This window comes from Elaeis guineensis, chromosome 6 (assembly GCF_000442705.2).
Source record: "Elaeis guineensis isolate ETL-2024a chromosome 6, EG11, whole genome shotgun sequence".
NCBI classification, from domain to species: domain Eukaryota; kingdom Viridiplantae; phylum Streptophyta; class Magnoliopsida; order Arecales; family Arecaceae; genus Elaeis; species Elaeis guineensis.
The window spans coordinates 127,130,754-127,152,359 of NC_025998.2; the positions used below are offsets into that span (position 1 = coordinate 127,130,754).

Genomic DNA, 21,606 nt, shown 5'->3' on the forward strand with positions numbered 1-21,606 from the left:
TTTTGCATGTAGAAAAATTTTATTGTGATTTCCAGTTACTATTGAAGGCAGCATAATATTCTTATTCTGTATCTAGAGCCAGATCCTCTCAGAAAGAACAAGATTATCACCAGATATCAGAAACAACTTTGCAAAGATTTATCACTAGACATCGGAACAGCCCGGTGACTGCAACGCAGCCAAGTCTGACCTGCACCCAGTGACTTCAACTTAACCAAGGTCATTCCTGTATTATCTTTTAACGGCCACCATCCTCTATGAAGAGGAATATTTACAGAAGACTAAAGAAACGATGACACTGTTGCCTCTTGGCTTGTGAAAGCAATGAAACAAATGATGCCCACAGCCAGAGAGGCTGAGCAAAAGAATTATCTGCACATTTCTTATGAGTTATGAATAGTAAAAAATATCCTACAATCCCCAAATTAATATGGGGTTTCTTTCACAATAATCTCCATAGCCTCTAAATCAAAAGATGATTACAGGACCAAAAAAGAACAGTGATTTAAAATAAATTATCAGATCTCGAAAAGGGAAAAAAGAAGATAGGTAAACCAATCCATGCGTCTGTATGCGATATTGTGCACTCTGCTGCTCCACCATAGCAATGCAGAGAGCATCATTCGTGCCAAAAAAATGGGGTCACATCTCGTTGTAAGCATCAAAGAAATACCTTACAGCATGACGAACACTGATCGCTATGTTACAAAATGAACTGAACCTCCCGTGCCACCAGCAATGCAGCCATTACTAATAAAGGGAAACAGCTGGGAGGGACAACTCCTGAGAATGGCAGCATCGCTCAAGGGACTGATTTCTCAACATTCTTAATGAAGGTCCAGATTTTAGATGCAAAAAATAGAATGTAGCCACATCTCTCCTACTACCCTCCTCTCTGCTTTATCATGTCCTGCCTTCTGGTCTTTTATTGGGGCTCCAAGATATGACAGTTCCTGACGAAGTCATTCGAGTAGTTTACATGCTTTGTCCAGAAAGGTTGGAGGTGCTTATAGCCAATCTCCAACCATGGTTTACACTGCCCATTGTAATGGATCACAGCAGCCTTGCTGACACTGTCAAGGTCAGTCTTTTCCTGATAACCCAAGCCTAGCATGTGCCAAGATGGGTCGATAGGATGGACATTGCCTCTGAATGCTATAAGCGCCGGAGGCAACGTTCCAAGCTTCCACAATGTCAGATTTGACTTCAGATTCTGCCATCCAAAAACGAGAGGGGGTTAAATCAAGGAATATTACAACTAAAACCCAAAAATATGCAGATAAATGCACGCATGCACATGTAGTATTTATGTAGACTTTTTATCATTCCAAGATATTTGGTCATACTAATGAAATATTTTGAATGGGGCTTTCCAAAATTGGCTGACCTTATTTCAGTTTCAGTTTCAGATCTGTGTCCATTCCTTTGTGTGCATGTGTGTGTTTTTTTATGTTTTTGCAAAAATGGTCCACTTTTTAAATCTTCAGGTGCTTTTGCCACTCAAATGCATAAGTTAAAAGGGAACACATATATTCCCATATGAATGCACATATTTGTTGAGTGCTGGTGTACAATCACAGGCTGAAGTGAACCCATGGTGTCTGGGGAAAAGGGCTCTGAGAATTTCAAAAAATTAGGTTCATTTCTGAGAAAAGACAGAACACAAAAGGTAGTCCAAAAATTTAAAAACTAGGTCCATTTTTGAGAAAAGACAGAACAAAAAAAGTTGTCCAAATCTGCAGAGACAAAAAGTAAAATGGACTGTTTCTGCAAAATTCATGCTTTGGAAATAATAGGCTGTATTCAAGTTACAGATTCCTCAAATAATTTATAGCTTTGACTTCAGACCTACAAATATATAGTGATATCTTCTACAAAGAAGCTAACATAAGAGAGAAGTTGAGGAAAAATGACCAAATGAGGTGCTGAATGAGTGAGGTAACATGATTTTGGTGAAGGATGATAAATTAAAGGAATAAACAAAACAACTCCATTTTTAAATACAATCTATATGGTATCTTAGTAACGGAATTGGAAGCAATTATGAAAGCAGATAAGGTTGCAGGACCGAAGTTGCATGTAGAAACTTAGGCAGCAGAAGTGCCCTGGAAACCTTTACTTGGAATAGTAATAAAAAAATTCAAGTATTTAATATTGCTTTCAAAAAATATATATTTTATCTAACTAGTTTTCTTCTTATTATGTGAATTTCGCATTTGCAATTAGGGGAGAAAGCATCAATTTGACTAACAATGAAATAATTCAGGAAATGAACTAAGATTGATCAAGATAGTGTAGAGGAAGCAATGGTTTTTGCATTGGTACAACAGAGGGCCAAAAGTGTCAGGAAGCACAAGCAGGAGACAGATTCCAAAGCAGGTTTGCTGCATGTGGTAAAAGATTATGGTTATTAAGATCCCATTTCAACATCTATAGCCCTTATGGCTTGAATCAGTAGCTAAAAGCACACATTTACTCACACATTTACTAAGATATATTTAAAAGATGGCCAGAAAAGTTCACAAGAAATTCTGCAGCATATTTAACGACCAAAAGGATAACTAGCCCATTATCATTGGGAGGATAACATCCTTGAGCGAAGATGGTGTAAGACAATAAAATATCATCAGCAGTATTTATAAATGAGAACTATACCAGAGGAACAGAATAGGAGGAGCCATAATTGGGGATGCAAATAGGACATTTGCTTTTCTTAAATTTTGGTTCGCAAAAGAAAATATTGTTGAAATTTCAACTAAGATAAGTTTGATCTTTTATCAATACTCTAGTATTATATGTAGCACTATGCTGATAATGAGTATACGATGGGCTAACTTCTGAAGACTGTAGGCCACTGAATTATGGAAACTAGCTAAAAGCAAGAAAACAATATATATCAACAAAAATTACATGCATGAATATTGAGAATAAATAACATTATAGTGAAACATATTAAAATTAGAACTTCTAGTGCTTTATTTCAGTTCGAAATATTATTTATAAATCAAACTATAAATACGTAACACAAATAATTATCAAAGTTTAAGTTCAAAAGAAAGCGAAAGGAAACATAAAATATGGTTAATAATGAAATTATAAAAAGGACCAATTTTGTTGAAATATACTAAAGGAATAATATAAAAGAGCAATAATTATGGAGAATGTAAGCATGCTGCCAGACAATTCCGATAATTATAGTAAGGCAGTTCAGACTTCAAAATGTATATAAAAGATTAAGGACCCAGATAAAATCATATAGCTATTGTCTATATTATTTAAAAATTTTGAAATGTATATTATTGTCTTATTTCAGTTCAGACTTCAAAATTACTAACGGAATATGAAAAATATCAAGAAATTAAAAGATAAGTCATACATTACTATATGTTTTGTTTTAAAAACAAAGAATGCAAAAATCATACCAATTATCATGCAATATAAGCAAATGGCCAAGCTATTGGCGAACATTGACGAATCAAAGATAAAAGAAATAATGAGAATCATTCTGAAATAGTCAACCATGGAGACCAGAATCTTAGGTTCATTTGTTCCAATGTAAGCAAGTACTAGACTTAACCCTAAAGTTGCAACTTTCAACCAAAACCTTTTCCTTTTTTTTAAGTGGCTAAGAAAATTTTACATGCAAATGCACCTATCGAAAATATAAACATATATATACCCACACTAATTTTTAGGTACCATGTCAGATGTATAAAATATAGCTTTTACTTTAGCCTTTTACAATACTTTTTTCCCATTTAACATGATTTAGTCATGATTAAATTTAAAATATTCCAAACGGATCTCTAAGTGTCAGTATCAGTTTTTGATTAAGTTTATTACTATTAAATCTAATGTAACTTGAGTAAACTTGATGCTCTTAGACCTCCAAAGTAGAATATGGGATGTTCCATGAACCTAAATCCAATTAAATTTGTAATTTGACTTGATTTAAATCTGCATTACAAAACATTTATGATTTTTCATATGGCTGCTTTTCCACTTTTCTTTCTATTTTCAGAAGAGTATGTATCTGGTATCGTATGAGGATTGTATTGCATCAAGCTACTTCCTTTAAATGTTCTAACAAACATTGACTTGAATTGGAACTACCATAGCTAAATTAACCAAGAACACAGTTTGTTTGCGAGTTCTGCCAACTTCAACAGGTATAAAACACAATATGGTAGTGGGTTACATCAAAAGATATTTGTGAAACATGTCCATTACATCTGAACCATGTGGCCTTGGAGTATTCACAAATTCACATGAACTTGCAAACTAAACCAAGTTCATAAATAAACTCATAAAATCATAAGAAGACATACCAAGTTCATTAATAAACTCATAAAATCATATGGAGTCATACCATTTAAAGAAGGTAATATCTTTATTGAGGATAATTTCTGATTCTTGCATTTCATTGTTCTCCAATAGGAGTATATATAGATTACAAGGTCTAGCTATTATAGCAATTACAAGAAGAAGGAATATCTCGATTACATACTAAGTAAAGAGAAACCAAATGTAGAATAGCTAAACAAGGAGAAAGACCAAATAGGAGTGCCAGCCAAATATGAATATGTGTTGACTTGCTAAACATAGAAAAGAGCCAAATAAGAGTGCAAGCCAAAATAGAATGTTGGGTTGGAATGAGTGTGTGCTGATACACCCCTCAAGATGAAGAATCGGGAGCACGAATCTTCAGCTTGTCCCTTAAGAACCTAAAACGGGAGGTACCCAAGGGCTTGGTGAGAATATCGGCAAGCTGATCTTGGGTGGAGATGAACTAAACAGATAGTTGATGTCTTGCAACACGTTCACGAACGAAATGAAAATCAATTTCGACATGCTTCGTGCGAGCATGGAAAACAGGATTGGCCGACAGATAAGTGGCCCCAATATTGTCACACCATAGAATCGGAGGACCATGTAAGGGATGGCCAAGTTCCTGAAACAATGACTCAAGCCAGATAAGTTCAGCTGATGCATCTGCTAAGGCTTTATATTCAGACTCTGTGGACGAGCGGGCAACTGTTTTCTGTTTACGAGATGCCCAAGAAATGAAGTTGGGGCCGAGAAAGATTGCATAGCCCCCAGTGAAACGCCTATCAGTCCCACTACCCGCCCAATCTGCATCCGAGAAAGCTTGGAGAGAGCGAGAGGTGGATCGGCGAATGTGTAACCCATGATCAGCTGTAGCTTGAAGGTACCGTAAGATGCGTTTGACCATAATCCAGTGATCAGTATTAGGAGACTGCATAAACTGACATACTTTATTCACTGCAAAGAAAATATCCGGACGTGTCAATGTAACATACTGAAGAGCCCCAACAATGGAGCGATACTGTGTGGGGTCCGGATGGGGAGCACCCCCTGAATCAAAATCCTTTGTCATGGCCATTGGGGTCTGAACAGGTTTACAATCAATCATGCCTGCCTTTAAAAGAAGATCTTTAATGTAGCGGTTTTGAGATAATAATAATCCAGTAGAGTTCCGAATAACCTCAATTCCTAAGAAAAAATGGAGATCACCAAGATCCTTAATAGAAAATTCCTTAGCAAGTTGTTGAAGGAGAAGAGAGATCTGACTGGAGTCATTGCTGGTTACCAAAATATCATCAACATAGATGAGCACATAGAGGACATGAGACCTCAACCTTAAAATAAATAATGAAGGATCAGTTTTGCTGGCAACAAACCCTACTCGGAGAAGAAACTGGGAGAGACGGTGAAACCAGGCACGGGGTGCTTGTTTTAACCCATATAAAGATTTGTGGAGATGACAGACATAATCTGGATGGTCGCGGTCCTCAAACCCTGACGGTTGGGACATGTAGACTTCTTCTGTTAGGTTGCCATGTAAAAAGGCATTATGAACATCTAATTGCCGGATGGACCAACCTTGAGAGATTGTAATACTTAGAATAGACCGAATGGTGGTAGGTTTGATAACCGGACTGAATATCTCGTTGTAGTCTAGGCCAAGTTGCTGATGGAATCCTTTAGCAACTAGACGCGCTTTGTAACGCTCGAGAGACCCATCAGCTTTTCTCTTGATCCTGTACACCCATTTACACCCGACCAAATTCTTTTGATGAGATGAACGTGGAACAAGAGACCACGTACCATTGCGAATTAAGGCATTAAATTCTTCAGTCATTGCAGCACGCCACTCAGAGTGTTTAGAGGCTTGAATAAAGCAAGTAGGTTCTATGGTGAGGATAGTGGTGGTGAGGGCGGATGGCTGGTTGGAACGGGGTCGAAGTACCATGGAATGTGTACGGGTGGATTGGGTAGGTGGGTCAGGGGAGGTTTTGTCTTGCTGGAAGCTAGTTGTAGGGGAAGGTGTAGGAAGGGAAGGTTTTGCTGATGAGGAATTGCAATAGAGGTCAGTAAGTAATCTGGTCCGAACAGGTGCAGAGTCGTTAATGCTAAAAGGGCTTGGAGTGGGATCGGTCATAGGAGAAGGTGTTGAGGCAGACCGAAAAAAGGGGGATGCAGCCGATGATGAGTTGGACAGACGATGCAAAGGAGAATGTGGAATCGATGGAGGAACGGATGGTAGTGGGGTGGCCTCTTGTAGAGGTTGAAGTAATGTAACGCCCCAAGGTGGGGAAGAGGGAGATGATGGTGGTGGACAAGTTAATGAAGACTGAGATTGAAAAGGAAAGGTAGATTCGTCGAAGCGAACGTGCCTAGCGATATATGTACGATTTGTTTTTAAATCGAGACATCGATAGGCACTATGAGAGGGACTATAGCCGAGAAACACACACGGTTGAGACCGATACTCCATTTTATGCTGAGTGTAAGGACGAAGAAGAGGATAGCAAAGACACCCAAAAATTCATAGGAAGGCATAGGATGGTGGTTTGTTGTGAATGAGTTCGAAGGGGGATACATCACTAGAGACTTTAGATGGCATCCTATTAATGAGAAAAATAGTCGTTTCAAAGGCATAGTGCCAGTATGACATGGGCACGGATCCATGAGCAAGAAGGGATAGACCGGTTTCCGTAATATGACGGTGACGACGTTCGACAGCCCCTTGTTGCTCGTGGGTGTGAGGAGCAGCAACACGATGGGTAATGCCAATTTTACAAAAAAATTGAGGAAGAGAGCGAAATTCTCCTCCCCAGTCAGTTTGGATTGATTTAATAGTACGAGAGAAATGCCGTTCAACCAAGGCTTGAAATTATAAGAAAATAGAGAATACATCAGATTTGCGCATTAATGGATAAAACCAAATATATTTACTTTGATCATCAACAAAAATTATGTAGTAGCGGTGTCCTAACAAAGATGGAGTAGGGAAAGGACCCCAAACATCACTATAAATAAGATCTAATGGAAACTGACTGCGACGATGGGATGAAGGTAAATGCAACTTATTAGACTTGCCTAATTGACATGAGGGACAAAGGGGACGAAGATGTGCAGACTTGCAGGGTAGATTATTGGTCTTCACCATGGAGCGAAGCAAGCGATAATGGGGATGGCCCAAACGGTTGTGCCAGCCATCAAGAGTGGTGCTCTCGGCTACGTGAACAGATGCAGACAACGGAGGACTGGAATGGAGAGTGTATAATCCTCCTTTACTCGGACCGGATAACACTATGGTCTTGGTAGTTCGATCCTTCACAAGAAAATGAGAGGGGTGAAATTCAAAAAAGACATTGTTGTCTTTTGCGAACTGTTGTACGGAAAGTAAATTTTTAGAAATAGAAGGAACATGTAAGATGTTAGATAACTGAAAAGAAAGAGAAGAGTAGGGAGAGGAAAAAGAACCATGACCAATATGTGATATATGTAATCCCTTACCATTGCCTACATGCACCTGATCAGAACCAGTGTACTCATCATAGGAGGACATAGAATGAATGTCAGGAGTGATATGGTGAGATGCTCCTGTATCTGGGTACCAAGTGAGGGCAGTGGAGGGGTGAGGGGTAGGGAGAAGTGGTGAATTAGGGTGACGTTGAGATGGATTTGGATTTGGATATGGTGAATATGAGAAATTGGCATTGGGTTGTGGAGAGGAAAAGTATGGATATGGTTGCTGAGGGCGATAGAAGCAGGTGGCATTAGAGTGGTTGTTACGATTGCAAAACGAACACCATTGAGAACCACGACCACCAGGTGGACCAAAACGACCACGACCTCGACCAAACTTGCCACACGTCCTCCACGACCTCGAGTAAAGCCACGGCCAATAGAGGGCCTAGGGTCATTAGAAGAATGGACGAACCATTGAGCAGTATTGGCGGTAGGATTTGTAGGAGTGGCATCAGCAACAGTTAATTTTCTAAATGCCCGCATGCTTTAATGGCTAAGTAACAGCCCATGAAGTTCAGTGTATGTCGGAGGGGTGTATCGGTTGAGAATGCCAGGGACCGCATCTTGTAGATCATCACATAGAGCACGCAATACATGAAGATTAAATTCGGTTGGCTTAAGAGCATTACCAGAGGCAGCAAGTTCATCAGCCACAGCTTTGGCACGTCGGAGCAGAGAGGTGACGGTCTCATCTGATTTTTGACGTAGATTCTGCAACTCTAGATGCAGAGACATGAGCCTGGTAGGAGATGCTGAACCAAAGGCTTCATGAAGAGTGATCCAGCACTCAAAACTAATCTCTTTGTCAAGAAGAAGAGGAACCAAATCTTCCGATAATGAAGCAACAATAAGGCTTACGAGTTGGGCATCTTGTTGTTGCCAAGCAGTAGCGGCAATCGGATCGGTGGGCTGTGGGTGAGAGCCATCAAGGAACCCAAACAGGCCTTGACCCTTTAAGAAAGGAGTAATTTGCTTTCTCCAGATCAAAAAATTGGATGCATTTAATTTAATAGATAGAAAATGCTGTGCCGATGAAAAGGTGAGAGGGGTCGTTGTGTTGGGTGGAGGAGGAGAAGAGGGATTGGAGGAGGTGGAGATAGATGAGCTGGTGGCCATGAGAGAGCACAGAAGGAGGAAGAAGAAGAGATGCTCGTTGGAGCTTCAAGGCTCTGATACCATAAAGAAGGTAATATCTTTATTGAGGATAATTTCTGATTCTTGCATTTCATTGTTCTCCAATAGGAGTATATATAGGTTACAAGATCTAGCTATTGTAGCAATTACAAAAAGAAGGAATATCTCGATTACATACTAAGTAAAGAGAAACCAAATGTAGAATAGCTAAACAAGGAGAAAGACTAAATAGGAGTGCCAGCCAAATATGAATATGTGTTGACTTGCTAAACATAGAAAAGAGCCAAATAAGAGTGCAAGCCAAAATAGAATGTTGGGTTGGAATGAGTGTGTGCTGATACCATTCAAAGTTGAAAAAAGTCATGCCATTCAAAGTTGAAAATCAAGACAGTTGTCTTCTAAAGAAGCCAAATTTTATTTGCACACTTTCCAAAATAGATAGTTTGCACAATATTTATCTAAATATTAGTAGTAAATTATACCATCTCATGTGCATCATCACCATGAACAGTCTCAATGAAATCATACTTGGAAGCTATTCTTAGAGAATAGGGATAAATTATTGTCATGGTCCTTTGTCACTGTACATTATCAAGATATCATTGATGCAAGTCCAGGAATATGGCTGACTAAAAGGTGGTGGCCCAGCTCCATGCTGATCATGTTGGAGTTAAAGGTGGTGATTGAAGTGATTTTTCATGGTCCTAATGAAAATTCTTGGGGATGGCAATGGGATTAGAATAAGAAAGACAAAAGAGAAGACTGATTTGTCTGAAGATGGACTCCAATCCAAATGGAACAAAGTTTTGTTGCTTGCAAGAGAGAAACTAAGCATGTGACAGTCAAAATTTTACATCCCCATGGGACATAGGGTGTCTCGGCCATCTTGTCCTGTTCCTATGAGAAAATGAGACCGAGACAAGGTTGAGACTCCGAAAATCCATCTACATGGGAAGAGACGAAAAAAGAGGATAGAAAGAAAGGAAAGAGAGATAAAGAAAAGAAAAAAGTAAAAGGAAAGAAGAAGAAGAAAAATGAAAGAAAGGAAAGGAGAAGAAAAAAAAGAAAAAGAGAAAGAGAGAAGAACAAAAAGGAAAAAAGAAAGGAAGGGATAAAAAAAAAAAGGAAAGGAACGAAAGGAAGGTAGGGATAAGAAAAAAAGGAAAGAAAGAAAAAGAAGGTAGAAGAAAAAGAAAGAAAAAAAAAAGAAAAAGAAAAAAAGAAAGAAAAGAAGGGAAGAGAGACACAGGATATATACCTGATCGAATGATCGAGACTACCACCTGGACAAGACAGACAACAGGCATCCCGTTCTATAGAGAAACCAGGACACCTCTATCCCACAGGATTTATAACCTTAATGATAGTATTGGACTTTCTAATAACTGCTTATTCAAGGATTGAGAGGATGAAAGTCCTGGTTTGACTTTTCCAAAGAAAATGCAAATGAAACACATTATATTTAGCATCCATCATATGGTGAAAGGATTATCATATTCCTCATCCATTCTCTCTTCTATCAAATGCCCAAAAAGTATCAACCACCATTCTTGAAATTGTATTAAAAGTTAGAAAAAAGGAGAAAGTCTCCAAAAAATCCTAACATCAATCTGCACTGGACGATAGAGGGTAAGGACAAGAATCTTTGAGTTGATTTCTCTTCAAAAGATAAAAGAAAAATAATAAAATGACAGCATAATCATAATTGATCATGTGGAGAAAGGTTCATCACCTCCCTTCAGTCTCCCACGTCCCACCAAGACAAATAGCCATCAGACTTAATCCCCCCCATCCAAAAAAAAAAAAAGGAAAACAGCACACCTTTAAAAAACAAGCAGATGAGAAATATATCCAAAACTGTGAAGATATCATGATTAATTGATTATGATGACCAAATCGGCAGAAAAGCAGATGACTGAGAGGACTTTAGTGTTTGCCTGATACAGCAGCCGTGAAGAAATCCTCCACCACTAGTCAGCTATCTGATGTAGAGATTTACATGGATATTTTGAAATTTAAAGCATTTATATGACCGAGAAACTTTGTGAGATTTATTGCTTCTGGATGTACAGATTTATGGAGGATTTAAACATCTTTATATCATCAAAAAAACCTTTTGAGATCTATATTACATCACAGCTATGGAGATTTTAGAGCCTTTATATGATCAAGAAAACTTCCCAAATATTAGATTGGGAGACATGAGGGTTTTTTGGATTCTTTTATGACACTTTAGATGGATAGGATTTGCTCCGCTAGACTTACGAGTCCAGATCACTTACAGACAGAAATTATTGACACTTTTATAGGTAGTATAGACATAGATAAGGACCAATGAGGCAACTTGGACTTTCCAAATCCCTCTAAATTACCATCATATTTTTTGGCTTAAGGGGAGCAGACTTCAAGCTTTAATGATTGGGAGAAAATAAAAATAAGGGGTATGTGGTGGCGAACTGGATTATGGACACTAACAAAAGCATCGGACTAAGACATGTATCAAGCATCTGACTCGACAAGAAGAAAAAGAAGGGACATATGGAGATACATAGACAAAAATAAATTTAATTAAATCATATATATATTAAGTATTGCTAAAAGAAGCCACTAAAAGATTTTATTTGTTAAAGGTCACCCAAGCTCCACAATTAGCATAAGGATATAAGACAAATGACATTTGTATAGTTACTTTAAAACCTACTGTTGTGGGGGGTTTAGTCCCACATCGGTTGTGAGTCAGATATACTCTACCTTATATGAGATAGGAGATCCTCTCTCTCTCAAAAGGCACCTTTTGGGCCAAAGCCCGGCGGACAAAACTGTGAGGCCCGATAGCTGCAAGCATATAAGCTACGGTATGCATACAGCCAAAGCGGACAATACCTCTTGCTGGGATAAGCCCTCTGTCCGTATGAGCCCCGAAGTCCTTTGACCACAACAAATGATGCTAGAGAAAGGACCCTCCAATAAGACAAGGTTCCCCTGACTGCGGGGGGGGCTACTGTTGTGGGGGGTTTAGTCTCACATCGATTGTAAGTCAGGTGTACTCTACCTTATATGAGATAGGAGATCCTCTCTCCCTCAAGAGGTGCTTTTTGGGCTAAAGCTCAAGGGATAAAGCCATGAGGTTCGGCAGCCGCAAGCGTACCAACTACAAGGGCTACAAGCATATAAGCTATGGTATGCACGCAGCCAAAGCAGATAATATCTTTTGCTGGGATGAGCCCTTCGTCCATACGAGCCTCGGAGTCCTTTGACCACAACACTTACATTCTTGGATAATTTCTAAAAAGCATAAAACTTGTCCCTAACACCATTATGGTAGATCAAACTCATTGTTGAGAATCTAACTTTTTACCAAACATTTAAAAACATAATCAAAGAATTTGATGAGTATGCAAGTGTCACAACATGTATTTATTTCAGATATGTGTTTCACATGAATTCTTGGAGCTTGATGCAAACGTCCATGTAACCAGGAAGTCCCAATTATCTTGACTTGATCGATACCTCAGCCAACTTGATCATGAAATCTAACCTAATCGGATTAGATCTGGCTTGCTCCAAATTTTATCTAGTCTCAGCCCACTTAACCCAACTCAGTCAAATTGGGATCAAACCAAGCAAACCAAACCTGACTCAGTTAGACTACCTGACCATAGTCAATAAGATTTCACTTTCACTATGTTCAAGCAAACACAGAGTTTATTGGAACTACAACTAGATTGCATCAAATTGCATTTAAATAAATACTAGTAATGAGCTCACAGAACTTCAGTTCTACTTTTGGGAATTATGCCGATATAAATAGGCCATCAAATAATTGACATGCTTTTGAGAGAGAATACTTGTCAAAAACCTATACCCTATACTTAAAGATGTGTGAAAGAAAGCACGTCATAGGAGGCACCAAAAGAAATACTACCTTATGCTTTGACCTTGTGGACATAAAAAATGGCTATCAAAAGGGCTTATTGACAGCTTTAGTGTGAGAAAATATAGGAATATATGGGCAAGACTTTCCAATCATGGTGACCAAGGGGTTAATCTTAAGCTTTCATCATATTACTGGATACAAAAATGGACAAAACAGCCAATATAATTTGTCTTTATTGGATAAAAATAGAAGATTGCCCCAGAAACCTAAACACTGCATATCTTTAAGAATTAAGACAATCCATGTCTACAACAAGAAGAACTACAATTTTTTGGATAAAAATAATTGGAAATATAGGTAAACACATGTTTGATGTGAATAATAAAGTAGTAGATTAGGATTTTATGATAAAGGAAAATAGGAGTTCCATCAACTGAAACTAAAACAAATAAATGACAGACCACAAACTGAGATGATATAGATATATTATTCAACAAATAGAAAAATTTCACTACACCACTTCATTCACTGCTCAAAGCACTAGTTATATATGGAAGTTGCTGATTGACTGTTGCACGAGGCCCTGACTGATACACAAGTACTCCATCTATACCACACCAATCCCTGACTGCCAGAGAGGATTGGTGCTATGAGCAGGGAATGGAGTGGTGTAGGGTAGCAGTACTCTTCAACAGCATATCACACTGACAGGGATGATGTTGAGTTGTTGACAATTGAAACAATTAAGGACGTTTAGTTAAAAGAACAGACATTTGTTGTAATTGGTCCAAGATTACCCCAACTACAGAAGAATAGAGAGAAAGACAAACATACAATTACTAAATTATGGCATGGTGGATAAGGTGGAGGAGAACTTTTGGAGTGTTATGAACTCTTGTACTTAAGACATCAAGAGAAATTCTTATGACAATAACATTTAGTTTGGATTAGTATATTGAGCAATAGATCATGCAGATGAGAATAAGAGGTGGATAAGATCAATAAGTTTAGAAATGATTGCATAAACAGAAATGCATGTGCTGTAGCATCTAAAGATAAAGTTGTGGAGCAACACCCGCAATCTTGGTACTATGTACGGTATTAGTACCTACTAGTACACGACATAGTATGATATTCGCCCCATACTGAAATAGCTCTATAATCACTTTCTCAATTTTCATCTTGGTACACCTCAATATAGATTGATACGCTCTCATATAGGTCAGTATGCAACTCAGTACATCTTAGAACAAGTCAGTAAGCCTTGATATGGGGCGGTATGTCTCGATATGGGGTAATATGAGGCTTGTACTGACTTGAAGTTGAGTTTCACACCAATTTTCTCCCGGTATGGTACGGTATGCCTCATAACGGACTATATGGGATGGTACAACAGACCATATTTTGGAGAATTAAATGTGGTGATATATTCAACAAAAATATGAGTAAGATGGGTGCTTAGGTTAATGTTCAAAGGTCGTAGATGAGAAGAGGAAGGCTACAATTACGTAGATGAAATTGTGAAAATGGGTTAGAAAAAATCTTAAGCTTGCAAGAAGAGTAGTACTTTACAACTAAATTTTGACATGGATTTGCATGGAGCAGTTTAGTGGAAAAAGAAAAATACTTGCTGCTATGTGTATATGGATGCGCATTGACATAATTTATATATTTGTATGATGCATGTCATCGTCTAACTGCCAACCAAGATTGATATCTTGCACCTCAATAGAATATGTGCTACAATCTTGATATGCATGCTGTATGTACATAAACAATAAGGATGGATGGCAACCTACACAAGAGCAATGTCCATCTGTTTCACACTGAAACCGTCCTGATCACAACTCAAATTGAAAACCTTACCTTCTGAATAATTATAGATATACTCCAAAAGTTATCTAAACATGTGTAAAAACACAAGTTAGTTGACTTTTATCAAACAAGGATAGAGAAACAGAGGACTCATGGTTCAGTTTTCCTATCATTACACTTCTCCACAACTGAAATTAAATACTTGCATATCCTCAACCATTCCTTAATCAATATAGACTCCATGATTATTACTGATCAAATAAGAAGCTTCAGATTATCTGCAAAAGGGTTTTCACCAAAGAAATGTAAGTGAAAGTTTGAAGTGATATTGAGATCATGGAGTTGTCTCTAACTCTCTAACTGCCTGGTATAGGAATTTTATCCGAGTGACCTGGATCCTGGTGTGCCCAATAGGCTGGGTGCAAATGTCATTTATTAAAGTAATGCCATTATCTGAAAAGGGCAGCAAAAGAGCATGGGCTCGAGAATAGGTGGATCCAAGACCAATTGACATTACTCTCACCATTGTAGCGTCGATTCCTGCTGTGAAGTAGTGAGGAAAATCATTTTGTAGATAAGGATAGGTCGAAGCATCATTTCAGAGAGCAACTAAATCAAAGTATTAAGCCAATTATTAGTATTCGGATAGCTATTTAACAACACACCAAACACATGGATCCAGGGAGGAGGGTTAGCACATGTCTATATTTAGGTGTAAAAGGGTAATGGAAATATACGGTTTTTGACTTGTCAAAGTTTGACAAATGGATAATCCAAATTTTTTTCCATGTTTTTCCAACAAAGTTTAACTTAAGGGTGCTTTCACACAATAATCAAATTTCTTAGGGGTGCTCAAACTATAGATGAGAGAAGACTTTCTTCTTAATAATGAGATTTATAGATGAGAGAACACAAATTAAATGCACCAAGTAAATTACTAATTTATACAAAACATGTATAAGCTCATATAGCTACTTTTTCAAATGAGTTTTTAAAGCCTCCATTTAATTCCATCAGAGTTTGTTTAAATTTCTGATATAGCTTGTAGAAGAGAATATTTAACCAAAAAAACACTTAGCTCATGTACTAGGGTTAGACAAAATTTTCATATTAGTTAAATTTCCATTCGTTATGGTTAGTTTACTGGAACATAATCTCGGAGAGCCAAATTCAGAGGGTGGTGACAAGAAGAGGATGCAACATTTTCTAAATTGAATTTTTGGTAGTGCAGATAGAAAGGAAAAAATGAGATGGCAAACGAATTGAAACATTACCTCTTTCACCCAGTAATGGTATGTGTCTCTTATGTTTGTCTTCCTCCATGCATTTAAGTCAAATATATTCATCCCATATGCCCATGCACACTCATGAGGGTCCAAATTATTGGCTACGAGAGGATGGGAGAAGTTAAAATATGTCTTGAAGCGCTTAGACATCACCCATCTATCTTCACCTTTGCAAGTTTCTACAGCCCCATTTACCTTTCCAGAAAGATCAATCTCCCACAATGGTGATAAATCATGCTGAATAACGACATCATCATCCAGAAATACCACCTTATTGAGGTTCGGGAAAAGCTGTTTGCACATATCACAAAGCTCTTGTTATCACCATATGCAACTAAAATGACTCAATGTTTAAGAAACAAAGTTTTCAAAGCAAAATAAAGAATATAGAATTTGTGATTTAGAGACAAAACTCAGATATTATACAATATTTAGGATTTTTCTGTTCAAAATCCCCAAAGCTTATTAATCTAGCCAGATTGCATGGTGAGTTAGACAAACAAATTTTCTAAATTTTGTTTCCTGAGTAAAATTTTTGTCATGTTAACCTAAATAAAAAATGACTGAGTGACTGAAAGATATGAACCCATATTCTGTATCAGTTTACCTTTTCTCATAACAATTCTTCCTGTTTCTTCTCTCAACTGGTTCTTCCTACACTTTTGCTTAACTTATCCCAATTCTTTCTTCTACTTACCATTCAGATTAAAAATCTATCTGGTCTAAGCATCTATTCATTACAATTTAATTTTAATATACATTAAATGCATTTCTTCAACATCTTTTGAAATTAAAATTTCAAATTGTTATCCAAACCTGAATCTGGTCGGCACAATAGAAGAGGTATCACAGCAAAAAGACACTAACAATGTATGTTGATCCATTTACCTCAGGCAGGTATATGCGGAGATGATTGAGCAGGGAAATGTACTTTGGACTCCTGGCCTGCAGTTTTGAAGCAAAAAACCTTGGGTTTTCACTTGCATTGCTAGCCACCATGTGCTTTCCATGATAGTGATTTCTGACACCTTGATGATTTTCTATAGCCTCAAGGACTGGTACATTCTCTCTTGTCAACCAATCAAATTGGTGAACACCTTTCACCTCAACAATGGCAGGGGACACAGGATTCAAAGCAAACCATGAATGCATACCCGGATAAGTCTTCTTGTCAGTGATAACATGGAAGACTACCTTTTCAGGTTTTAAAGAAGATCTCACAGCTGAGGTGACCACAACAGAGGCTGCAAGAATGTTATCAGTAGCTACAATGAAATGGTAATAAGAGTTATCTGAGAGCAAAGGTAGAAACTCAGGGGGAGGCAATTGTTTCCGGGCATGAGCATTGGATGAATACTCATCAGTCAAACGCAAGGAGAGACAATAAAGGCCTTTCGGAATAGCAGTTGCTGCAAAATGTTTGTGCAACTGTTCTGCCAGCCTTGATCTTTTTACCTCCCTATCCATATTTTCCATCTGCATGAGTCAGAAAAAACAATAGTTCTTAGAAGATTAGAAGATTAACTAAAATAATTGAGCATAACAGGATACACCACATACATGATAATTGAATGTAAGAGTTTTATAAACTAATATCATATCAAAAATGGAGAGATATGATCCAGACCTTATTATTAGGGCCACAAATAAAATGGCTATATGCTGAAATATACATAAGTACATACATAACATACATACTTAAATAGCAACTTAACAATTTTGAATTAGCAATATATCAAGCTACAAATGAAATAAGTCACTTTCAATAAATAATTAGTAGCTTAGATTTTATGCTGCTACAGTATTTTCACACACACACACACACACACACACACCCCTTATAATATACAATCCATATTTCGAGACTTGGGCATGATTGAGTCAAGTTCATTTTTGGCTATGCTTGAAATTAATTTCAAGCCCATGAAATAGGTTTAGGCTTGGCTCAATTTAACTCAAACCAAGCTTGATTTGTGGTTATTTCTGGCCAAACTTGGGCTGCTTAGATCAACTAATGGCCCCAGAAATGAAGGAGTAACATATGCTAAATTAAGATCAGCCCTGCTTCCATCCTTTAAAGAAATTAAAAAATACCAAGATTTTAACAAAATGCAAGAGCTTCTGCTAAAGTTGATCCATATAGTAGTAAACAAAGCAACAATTTTTTCACCGAATATTTTCAGCTTATAGCACTTGCAGCAAAATGGAGAATCTGAGATGCCAAGGAGATAACACTTCTAACTCATGTAGAAGTGTTCATTCCTAGTAGTCTTAGAAAACAATGCACCAATAAAACATAAAACAAAAATAATCAATTGCATACCGTCGCTTTCAACCTTATAGCAAATGACTTGGCATCATACTGATTATTCTTCATTTCAGAAAGAAACTCACTGAAAGATTCTGGCAGCTTCAAGCCAGGTGGAATCTCCTCAGAATTTAGTTGATCAAGAATCTTGTATAAATTAACCATAAGCTTCTGCACAAGTATAATCAGGTGAGCCAAAGTAAGGTAGCAAATTTTAGTAGCACACATGCTTCTGTTTATCACAAACTAAACACTGAAAATTTGATAATTACCACTGAATCACTGCCGCCCCTAACAAGAAACCTTGGACCTAACCGTCTTCCCAAACAATCTAGAGGGGAAAAAATGAAGGTATTAAAAAGAAATGGATATGACTCACCCATAAACAAGTAGACAAGCAAATCTATTCATAAACAGCATAAACAGTCATAAAGATGATTGTGCATGAACACCTGAACCATTCTGAAGGTAGATTTTATTTCCATCCTACTAGAGCAAATTAGTGAAGAGGCCCTTAATTCCAGTTGAAAGAGAGTTTCTCTACAGACCAGCTGAATTGGCATATGCATATACATTTACATACACACACATATACACATACATATATGCATAAATATGCGTAACTGAAGATACTGCAGAGGAAAGAACCAATAACTTTTCTATAAACCTTGTTGAGACTATTCTTCATGCAGAAGATTGATCCAGAATTTTCTGAAATATGGTAAATATGGTTGGTGCATGATATGAATATCCAAGAATTAGAATGTCAGGCTCAAACAACTAGCTAAAAATTGACTACCTAATCAAAGTTCAATGCCCTAATATGCAGCAAAGATTGACTTAAACAAATATTAGATGAAACATTCTGTGAAATGGAAAAGCACAAAAGTGAAACATGATACCATGATGTTGCTGGGAAAGTGGCAATGAAAGAAACCATCCAAATAAATTGGACTAATAATGAAGCTAGAATAGTTTCTCCTTAGTACTATTAATTTGGCAGCAAAAGAAAAGTTGCATGCCCGACATAGCATTCCAACCAAGCAGCACCACTCCATGAAAACATTAAGGATGAATCCATCTTGTCAAATTCAACAAAACCTAACCTATAGGTCTTATACAATGCAAATAAAAAAATGATAAATAGATGCTCAATAATGCCGATGAAAATGGTTGCAGCACAAACTGCAACTCAGCACCTAAAAATTCAAATAGGTCAGTAATGACCAGAAAAGGGTCCATCAAAACAGAAATACAAACAAAAAAACCACAAAAATTAACATCAAAAATTGTATCCAGTTCCAAAGAAAAGCAATATGGATTGGAATCAATTAAAAAAGGGGAAAAAAAAACATAAGTAAAGATGAATATATGAATAAAAGGACAACAATTAAATAGTAATGCAGAACCTTTCATAGCATGAGTTCACAACTTCACAGTCAAATGAAAAGAAGAGATAACAGTGGGAGATATGTATATCCAAATAGGAAAAGCAATTTAACATCACCAGGGAATAGGAGAAGTGTAGTAATATATATCCAAACCAGGCAGCTAAGCAAGCATCAAAACAAAAACCATATCAAATGGCAGACAGCTCAGTTTATACCGGAAACAAGAAAAGCATCAAAAAGTTCCGAATTAACACTATTGAAATAGTTCCCAAAGAGCAGGAAAGAAGATGAAGCCAAGAGAAGGAAATGATGTACCAGCTCAATTAGTACAGCTAGGACAGGAAGTTGGGTACTCAACAAACAACATCAAAAGACACCACAATCCAAAAACCCGATATGCTACCAGGATTTTTATTCACCCCAATTCCAGAAGCATCTGGACAAAACAAATGCAAGCACCAAAATAAAATAAAATAGAGATATTGCGACTGATTCAAACACCTAGAATGAAAAAACATCCATAAATCGAAGGCCAAACTACACCAGGCAATTCAGATTCCAAATCAATCAAACAAAATACAAAATTTAAGCTAATCGCACCAATCTAAACCCACCCAAGATCACATTGTGAAATCAAATTAATCCAGCACCAGATATAAAAAGCCAGGACAACTAAGACTAGAAAATTAGCAAGACCTAGAACAAGAGCCAAGGATTCGATAACAAGAAAAAAAATAATAACTTGTCAACCAAGTAGCAATTCAGATTCAAAAATCAACCAAAATTCTACCACAAAAGCAACAAATCATCTACCAATTCAAAATTGAGATGCACGAATCTAAAAAGCATAAAACCTCAAAAATTCATAGTCGAATATATATTAAATCATTATGAGACGTCGAGCGAGCAATTAAAGCAGAACTCGACGAGCTTACTGAAGGAGGAGCACTTGTTGACGCCCTCGAGCGTGACGACGGCGGTGAGGATGAAGACGAAGGGAAGGAGGAGGGCGAGGATGAGGATGGTGTGGAAGAGGGTCCGGTAGGAGATGTGGCGAGCTGCGACCTTGACCTTCATCAAGTCGAGGAACCCATTGCTGCTCGATATCGTGATGCTTCTCATGCTCGGCGAGAACCGTATCTGCATCGTAGCAGCCGATGCCGCCACACCCTCCTCCGCCGCCGCCCCCGCCCCTTTTCGCCGCCCGTCGTCGTGGCGTCGCCGGCGGTTCTAAGCGCTGCCCATGCAAGAAAATCGCCGGGGCGGGTGGCCTTGGGATCGAGGGGAGGAGGGGGAGAGCAAGCAACTGAGGGAGCCAAGATGTGATTTTCCCGGCGTCACCGGATCCGGCATTGGATTCTATAATAGGAAATATAGGAATAATTGGGCAGGAACGGATCGAATCGGTTTTGGTTTCTCTATGAATCGTTTCTACGGGAGGATTTTTTTCTTTTTTTTCCTCCTTTTCTTGTTCCGAGATCTTGCTTACTTTAGGAAAGAAAGGGGGAAGGAGTTACAAGGAGATCGGATGACATATAATTGTAAGATTTCTTGCTGCCTCGGGATTTTTGTTTTGATTTCTGTCAAAAGTCAAAAGACTCAAAACCGCGTGTAACGAGAGGAGGGGGATAAAGAGAGAGAGAGAGAGAGAGAGAAACAGGGAGGAAGGAGAACCCCTGTGGCAAGGAGCCTAAAATTAGGGAAGGTGATGTGGTGTAATTAATTAAAGGTAATGGAAGGTTTGACCTGAGGATAATTCTAGGGACAAAGTAAGAGGAACCTAGAGGGAGGGCTAACCTTATAGGGGTCCTAGGTATTTGGAAGCAGATACTTAATTAATAGTGATGTAGGATTTGGATGCAATTATATATTTTGGTTTAAAGCTCAAATTGTAGTGTTGTTTGGCACTGTTTTTTTCTTTTTGGCTGTGTGCAGCTAGACTGGGCAGGAGGCCAG

The 21,606-nt window shown here is 37.9% G+C and overlaps 1 protein-coding gene and 2 non-coding genes across 4 annotated transcripts; all 3 read right to left on the reverse strand.

Moving 5' to 3' along the window:
- Window positions 1–334: 334 nt before the first annotated feature.
- On the reverse strand, window positions 335–21,098 carry LOC105046632 (probable galacturonosyltransferase 13). Of its 2 annotated transcripts, XM_010925282.4 has the most exons (6): window positions 20,586–21,098; window positions 18,532–18,590; window positions 18,275–18,430; window positions 16,840–17,427; window positions 15,940–16,242; window positions 335–1,213 (listed from the first exon to the last, which is right to left on the reverse strand). In XM_010925282.4, exons 1-6 carry the CDS (start codon window positions 20,794–20,796, stop codon window positions 926–928), a joined length of 1,605 nt encoding a protein of 534 aa, XP_010923584.1. In that variant the 5' UTR covers window positions 20,797–21,098; the 3' UTR covers window positions 335–925. The 2 variants fall into 2 exon arrangements, with proteins under 2 accessions (XP_010923584.1, XP_073115893.1); XM_073259792.1 differs by lacking the exon at window positions 18,532–18,590 and having other exon boundaries at window positions 730–1,213; window positions 20,586–20,759.
- Window positions 10,378–10,475, reverse strand: LOC114914344 (small nucleolar RNA Z103). The gene has a single exon (XR_003801236.1). It is a non-coding gene; the product is annotated as a small nucleolar RNA Z103 (small nucleolar RNA).
- LOC114914343 (small nucleolar RNA Z103) lies at window positions 10,605–10,711 on the reverse strand. Its single transcript, XR_003801235.1, has one exon. It is a non-coding gene; the product is annotated as a small nucleolar RNA Z103 (small nucleolar RNA).
- Window positions 21,099–21,606: the final 508 nt, after the last annotated feature.